The sequence below is a fragment of the Aegilops tauschii genome, chromosome 3, assembly GCF_002575655.3.
Source record: "Aegilops tauschii subsp. strangulata cultivar AL8/78 chromosome 3, Aet v6.0, whole genome shotgun sequence".
NCBI classification, from domain to species: domain Eukaryota; kingdom Viridiplantae; phylum Streptophyta; class Magnoliopsida; order Poales; family Poaceae; genus Aegilops; species Aegilops tauschii.
In genome coordinates, this window is record NC_053037.3 from 103,112,726 (window position 1) to 103,120,963 (window position 8,238).

Consider the following 8,238-nt stretch of genomic DNA (forward strand, 5'->3'; position numbering starts at 1 on the left):
CACAGCCTACCGCCGAGGGCTACGGCGGTAGGACTTGACGGTGCCGTAACGATCCTTTGATGTTCAAAACATCCTACTGCCATAGTCTTTGGCGGTACGGTGTAGAAGATATAAATAGTATGTGGCGCGTACCATTACTCAATTTGTCTGCTGGCGAGTTGGCTAGGGCGAGATGCATTCTTTGGTTCATCTCGGGTTCGAGCCTTCATGAGGCCATTTTTTTGTTAATTTTTATTTTGCCTCGTAAAAAATAAACAAGTTGTCCAATTAACGTTAGGATATGGATTGTTGATAAGAACAACATTTTACTTATTTATAACTGTTTTATATAATTTACGCAAAGATGTAAACGAATATTGATCTGCAAATATCTAGGCTGAAGCTCAGTCTAGGAAGTGTATTTACCGGCATCTTTTGCATTTTCTTTGCTACAACAATTCATATGATTTGGTTTGTTAAATCTCTAACCTATCTCTCCAATGATTGGACTAATCTGTGACTGAAGGTCCAGTAATTACCTATTAACTTGTGTTATTGCAGGCTAATCTTGAAATGACTTGTTCATATGTATCTAAGTCTTCAAATAACTTTGTTGAAAGACTTGAGCTTAATATACAGACAAACTTAGAGCTTGTTATTAAAAAAGACTTGAGCTTAAGCACGTTACCTGTGATTCCTAGTTTGATGATGGGTTGTCAATACAGTTGAAATTTACAGAAATAGACTCCTGTTCATCGTGGGACGCCCAATACTGTCTTTCTATTTTGAGATATGATGGCCCAAGGTGGGTACTTGTTGAATAATGGCTCCATAATCTGGGTAAATAACCATGCTGGTGCTTCATAGTAAGCTCAGAAGTCTAAGCCGACTTGCTTCATATATGAACATGGCGAGCACTACAAATAATTGAGAAACTCTTGTCCATCAGATATTTCAAAACAAAGTCAAGCCTGTCAACAAACTTATACTAGACATCGGGGAAGCTTACAGAATATATTCAGTTCAAGAAAAACTTACACAGGTATACTATCTTCTTTTCAATACAAGCTATGCTCATCATATACAGTAGCACTCTGATAATCTTTTTCTTTTTTGCATGGAACTCTGATAACCTTTCTTTACATGTAGTTCCTATGCACACAGCTAATAGAAACCAGCAACCCCCCCCCCCCCCCCCCCCCCCCTCTTCCTTTAACGAGTAACAGTTTTTTCCTGAGTGGCATAACTATGAATTCTAGTATAGTGTTAGCAAGTTTTAATGTGCATCCCCAAAAATAATATTCAACAAACCATGCTGGTTTTGAGCACATTTATTTCCTCCCTCCTGGCCGTAGACAGCACTGGAAATGCATAAGTTTTTTTGTGTGTATGCGTGTAGCGTACATCTCCTACAATTTTCCAGCACCGGTGAGCTCAAACCACAAGACAACGATACAGGAGACGTTTGACCCATCATGTTCGTTTACATCTTTGCGAAAATTTTATAAAACAGTTACAAATAAGTAAAAAAATTCGTTTTTACCCACAATCCATATCCTAACATTAATTGGACAACTTGTTGATTTTTTACTAGGGAAAATACAAATTAACAAAAAAAAAACGATTTATAACCCTTGTTGATCAGTGTATGTTTGAAATACCATCGATAAGCTAGATCTTATAACCCTTGTTGATCAGTATGCTGGCCTGCTGGAGGAGAACATGGATGCTTCTATTTTGTCGAATTGAGTCAATTATTCCATCTATATGGTCTAATCTTGGGTACATTTGCAGACAACAGCATCTTAAGACAAACTAGTGGATTAATGATTTGCAGAGGATCATTTTTTTTTTAAGTGGGAACTCTTTGTGTTCAATTTGTAGTGCTCGGTTAATCAAGGAAAACCGAGCTAAAACCTTTACAAAGAGCACACCACACCTAGCAAAACTAGGCTGGAGCACAACGGGACATACGGGAGCGCCTAAAGGCCGACACAACACGAAACTGAAAGACCTCGCCAGAGAGCACCACTCAGTCGTCTTGGACAAGGCCGCCACAAGCATGTTTGACGACATCACCGTCACCGGAGAGAGACGCCATGTCCGACGGAAGAGGAGCGAACATGTGCCTCGCCGAATACGAGAGGGCGCCCAACACGACTCGTCTGACGCTGCAAGCATGTCAAGTGTGCACCAAGTGCCCAACACCGCCGGCCAACTGCCAGCCCCCCACGGACACGCCGCTGCAGACACCACCTCACCTCGCCACCGCCAGCACCCGACCAACCACTACACTGCAAACCCGGTCCTCCTGCCGAGAGGTCAACTCTCCACCAGCGATGCTCCCATCGAAGAAACGACGCCAAAGACGCCGTCATCGCCGATCCAACAAGGTAGATCTTGGTTTTCACCCGGAGAGTATAGCTCAAGGACATGAGAGGGGCCGAATCTCCTCGGTGACGCCTCCAACAAGGAAACAACACCCACAAGCATTGTCATCACCGGCCATGAGCAGGACTTTCGTCCGGAGATACTGCACACCTACGCCGGGACGTTGCCCCGCGCGCACCCCACCTTCAGATCTGGAGCCTAGCTCCTCCCATCCTGGCCGGAGCATAGCCTGCAGCACCACTGGCCTGCTCAAGAGCCGCACCAGGGCACCACCACGAGGTGCACTGCATCCAGCCCACCGCAGCGCTTGGACATGTCCAGATCGGGCATGCCCGCAGCTGCCCCTGTACGCACGCCGGAGACCTGGCAGCAGCCCCCGCCTGGGACTCCACCGCACAGTCCGGACGGCGCAGATCCGCCGCCCCAGCCTCACAAGCCCGCGGCAGGCCCGGGTGAGCCCAGATCGGGCCCGCCCCGCCTGCAGCCGCAGCCGTGCGCCCACCGGAGGGAGGCAGAGGCGGCGTGACCTCGATCTGCAGCACCCCACCTCGGCCAAATCACCGCCGCCGCCGGCCTCGGATGGAGCAACTCAGATCCGCCTGCCAGCCGCCAAGCGAGGCCGCGCCTCCGAGAGTGGCCACAGAGAATGCCCCGCCGCCACCATCCCTGGAGTCGGCCGAGCTTCGCCGGCGAGCCCCTCAGGCGGCGGCGAGGGAAGGAGGAGGGTGGAGGGAGGGATGGCCGGTTAGGGTTTCTCTCCCCGAGTCGCCAAGGAGACGACGCGGGGGTCGGGAGATCCGTGGTTCGGGTGCTACCTGATTCGCAGTGCGTTTGCTGTTTACTACTGATCATTGCAGTGCAGCGAAGTAACTCGGCCTGATTGGTATTCACGGACGGGCAGATACCCCCTGAAGAAAGGCGGGTCGCCCGGCAAATAGTCCAGCATCAGTCTGGCCTCCACGTGATTTCATTACGCTGCTACAGGCCAATGCCATTTAGTTTTTGACATAGGTACAGTCTTCAAACCTGCACCTCCAAAAATCTGGTCTCCCTCCCTTCAGTCAGGAATTCAATTAAAAAGGCCTGACCACGTATGCGCTTAGCCGGCAGTGCTTTTATTAGTGTAATCGGGCAGTGCCGTTCATGTGCTCCGGAGGCTCCAATTGGCACCGGATCTCCTTATTATTATCCACCAAAAAAATCTGGAATTCTGGATGCGCACGCGGGCTCGGTAATGGGAGCCAGTAGAAAGCTGGAGCCCCTTTTTGAGGAATGCACCGTCACTTTCTTACCGCCTTTTTCTCGCAAGATACGTGCGTTCCCGCTGTAACTGTGATGCATCCTTAACTGGCAAGTTAGCTTTGTATAACAAGAAACCGAGAACCGTTCAAAGAGGTCGTTTTCGGCGTGGCGATATGGGGCGCACGCCACTGATGATCAGAAGAGGCTCGGTTTCTTGCTCCTCCGCGCTGCTTCCAGGTAACTTGCGCCGCAGATCAAGCCTAAAACGCCCAGCTTTAAATCCAGATCTCAACCCTCTGGGCATGGTGTAGTCCTGTGGTTCGTTTGTTTGTTTATTCCGGTCAGCCAGACCGAGAAACAGGAACCCGCGAGCGTCCGAGGCTAGTACTGGGGCGCTTCAGTCCCAGCTGGCTTCCTGCCCCAGTTGTCTGCAGGTGTGTGGTTGGATGGATTGGACGTCGGTCATACGGTCCGCGTTGGTTTGCTGTGGTTTTGTCAGGGACGCACGGCAGGCGACACGAACATCACATGACCCAATAACTCGGACTAATTAGCACGGCTGCCAGCAGCTGATCATGGCCACAGGACTGTCAGTCTCGAGTAAATAAAGAAGGATGCTCCTCGCATCCACCCGTACGGCAGCACCTTTTCCAGCTTTCACCGCGGCAAAGCAGGCCCCCCGTACCGCCGTGCAGAAAAATAACGGAATTTGCGGATGGGACTACAAGAAAATACCGTGGTACGATTAGTGTACATTTATTTATTTATTCCTGAAATTGGACACTTGTGTTGTGGACTGGTACAACACAAATGGGGCGGCCACACAGAGACGCACACGCGGAGGGGTGGCGTAGAGGATGGATGAGCGGAGCGGGGGGCGTGGGCTCGAGGGGCCTCGGGTTTCCGTGATCACGTGGTGGCATGTTGGGTTGGGGGGAAAACGGTGCGGCTCCGTGCGCGGGATGGGGGATGGGGACGGGGCGCTCGGCTCACGTGCACTGTGCGGCCCCCTGTCGCCGCGGGGACCACGATCCCTCCGCACGCTCGTACCCGCGCCTGTCCCCTCGACGTCACCGTCGCCCGCCGCGCGGATGTGTGGCGATACCGATGCCCACCGTCCGCCGGTCGCTACAGTGTGCGCGTACACGCCTCGGCGCCCGCGCCAGGCGTAGTACTAGCACACCAGTCTACGACGTCAGGTGCCGCACTATTTTCATATTTTCGATTTTCTTTAAAAAAAACACCTCCTCATGTATTATTAATTAATATAAGATGTTATTAAACAACTCCAACGTGCCGATCCATTTCGTCCGCGTGTGTCCGTTTGAATCGTCACGAACAGGAAAAATGCACAACGCGTCGACCTAAACGGACACGCTTCCGCTTTCGTCCGTCTGCCGACTCATTACCGGCCCAATTTTAAGCCAGATTTGCGTCGGCGCGGACACGAAGCGGACACACGTGACGTGCGCCTACTCCTCCCCTGGCCCGCTAGTCGGTGGCACATTCGCCATCCTCTTCCATTCATATCAACAGCAAACCCTCGTCCGCCCCGTCCCGTCGTCGCCGCCGTCCATTTTCCGATGCCTCTGCCAGCAGCCTGTGCCGACACACCTCCCCCCATCACCGTCACCTCCCACGTCGCTGGCACCACCGCCTCGCCGCCAGGGCGCCGAAAGCTTCCCGGCCCATACTCTGACGTCGCCGCGAGCAGGAAACAGCCTCCCCCGCCCCAGCCAGCTCCTTCGTCCGACACCACTCGCTGCCCTGACGCCGGCACGCTCGACCGACGTCGCCAGGCCAGCCACCTGGTTCAGCGGAGGCGCATGTCTCTTCTCTTCGCCGGCCAGCTTCTTCGTCGACGCCCGCAAGTTGTTCGACAGTTTGCCAAGGTAAAAAATGGACTCCGCCGATGAGTTCTTTTTCCACAATTTCCTGTGCGACTCCGACGATTCCTCGTCTGATGATGAGGAGATGTTGGCTGCCGTGATTCAACGCCTAAATGTGCCCTGGGGTCGAACCCCGGAACAACGGCCGCTGCCTATTAAGGTGGTCAACCTGAGAGAGCGGCCATTTGCTTCTTTGGAAGGACTACTTTGACACAACCAATCCGCTATTCAAATATCAGAAATTCCGGCGGCGTTTTCGTATGGCTAGGCATCTTTTCAACCGTATTAGAGAGGGGGTGGTCGGATACGATAACTATTTCGAGTGCAAAGAGAATGCCCTTGGAAAGATTGGCTTCTCATCTTATCAGAAATACACTGCAACCATCCAGATGCTTGCATACAGAGTGCTCGGTGATCTCATTGATGAGTACGTCTGTATGAGCGAATCTACATGCCTAGAGTCCATGTACATGTTCTGTAAGGCTGTGATTGTTGTGTTTGGCCCTATGTACTTGAGAGAGCCGACTGCTCAAGATACAACCCGTTTGTTGGCGATGAATGCCAGCAGGGGCTTCCCAGAGATGCTTGACAGCATAGACTGCATGCACTGGGATTGGAAGAACTGTCCTTTTGCCTGGCAAGGGCAGAATAAGGGCCTTGTAAGGGCTTGCACTGTCATACTTGAGGTTGTGGCCTCACAAGATCTCTGGATCTCACACTCTTTTTTCGGCATGGCCGGATCACACAATGATATCAACGTGCTTCAACGCTCGCCGGTGTTCGCAAGGCTTGCCGAAGGCAACAACTCGCCGGTGAATGTTACCGTCAACGCCCACAACTACGACAAAGAATACTACCTAGGCGACGGTATCTATTCTCAGTGGACCACTATTGTGAAGACAATCCCCAACCCTATCAGAGAGAAGAGGAAAAGATTTGCTCAAGAGCAAGAGAGTGCTAGGAAGGATGTCGAGCGTGCCTTTGGTGTTCTGCAATCTCGATTAGGCATCGTTCGGTATCCTGCTAGAACTTGGAGCACCAAGAAGTTATGGGAGGTGATAACTGCTTGTGTGATCATGCACAATATGATCGTAGAGGATGAGCGCCCGAAACGTATCTACGATCAAGAGTTTCAGTTTCAGGGTGAGAATGTTGTACCTGAGCATGGAGGAGGAGCGGCAATGTTTGCATAGTTCACCCAATTTCATCATAAAATGCGTGATTGCGAAACTCACATGGAGCTGCAAAATGATTTGGTTGAGCATATGTGGGGATCATGTTGGCAACTAGTAGATGTATCTTTTTTCAAATATATTTGAGATAATTTAATTTTTATTCGGCTTGTAAAACTATGCTAAATTTATTTGGTAGTGAAACTATACTATTTTTTGTTCGCTTGTGAAACTATGCAAAATGTGTGCATATTTGTTGAAAAACAGCCGACCCGAATCATAAACTGGGTGGATGCCGAGCAGGCGGCCGATCCAAATGGACAAAAAGCAGACAAAATCGCCGTCCGTTTGGGTCCGCGCGTTGGAGTTGCTATCAGGTGCCGCATTATTTTCATCTTTTTGAAACATTCTTTTAAAACATTCCCCGTATGTTATTAATTGAATATAAAATGTTATTACTGCAAATCATTCTCAAACGTCACACGAGACCGTGAATGACGGTGTGCTGGACTAGGGGTACTCACCATGTTGTCTCCCGGCCAAGTGGATCGGGCCGAGGACCCCCATGGTTGTTCACTATTGGGCCAGTTCGAACAGCCGATGACATATACGAGGAAGATTTCACAAGACTTGGTGATCAAGGCAAGGACTCCTCTCCACTGACGTATACGACTAGGACTCTTGTTATCCTAGACCTCTGGTACATTATATAAGCCGAGGCTAGGCTAGTCGATAGATTATTACGACATTCATCATCATACCCCTAGGGTTTAGACCACAACATATGATATCGAGGTAGATCAACTCTGTACCTGATACCCCATCAATACAAATAAGAGCAGGACGTAGGGTTTTACCTCCATTAAGAGGGCCCGAACCTGGGTAACACATCGTCTCCTTCATCCCTGTTACCATTGATCCGAGGATCCACAGCTCGGGACCCCCTACCCCGAGGTCTGCCGGTTTTGACACCGACGATGGTGCTTTCATTGAGAGTTCCGTTGTGAGATCGACGAAGGATCAATGGCTCGCCTGCAGATCAACTGCGACGTCGGCATCTTCGTCGTCGGCTCGACTAGTCACCTTGGCTCGACCGAGGACTGCGCTCCATGTTAGATCGTCATGTCCGGATGAGGGTCTTCATCAATGTCAACTCCGATCTCTATCAAGATCATGCAGGAATCATCCATGGAGTTCGGGGGCTCAACGTCAAAATTGCCCTCAAGCGATTGTGCTGTTTTTCTGGACAGCGAACTTGCATCCGCCGCCGCCTCCTCCTCGGGCGTCGCTTTGACGATTGCTTCAGTGAAATTATGCGGAATTGAGTCTACAACAACCCTGTAAAATTTCACCGCGTTCCGATGAAGGAATCTCTGGCGATCTCCGACATACCAGAGCCCTATCGAATCTAGACGGGAATCTGGACGAGTTTAGGGTGAGGAGTCCAGATTCTAGCTCGGACGTCCTTTGGAATATCCGACCGTTGATCGGCTGCGGAATTTGTATCTACTAACCCTCAAAATTTCAGCTTGATCCGACCGTTCAAACTCCGGAAAACCTCCGAT

General features: G+C 50.6%; 1 protein-coding gene across 1 annotated transcript; it reads left to right on the forward strand.

Annotated features, from left to right (window-relative positions):
• The first annotated feature begins 5,761 nt into the window (after positions 1-5,761).
• Positions 5,762-6,694, forward strand: LOC141042747 (uncharacterized). The gene has a single exon (XM_073511630.1). The coding sequence runs from the start codon at positions 5,762-5,764 to the stop codon at positions 6,692-6,694; it is 933 nt and encodes a 310-aa protein (XP_073367731.1).
• Positions 6,695-8,238: the final 1,544 nt, after the last annotated feature.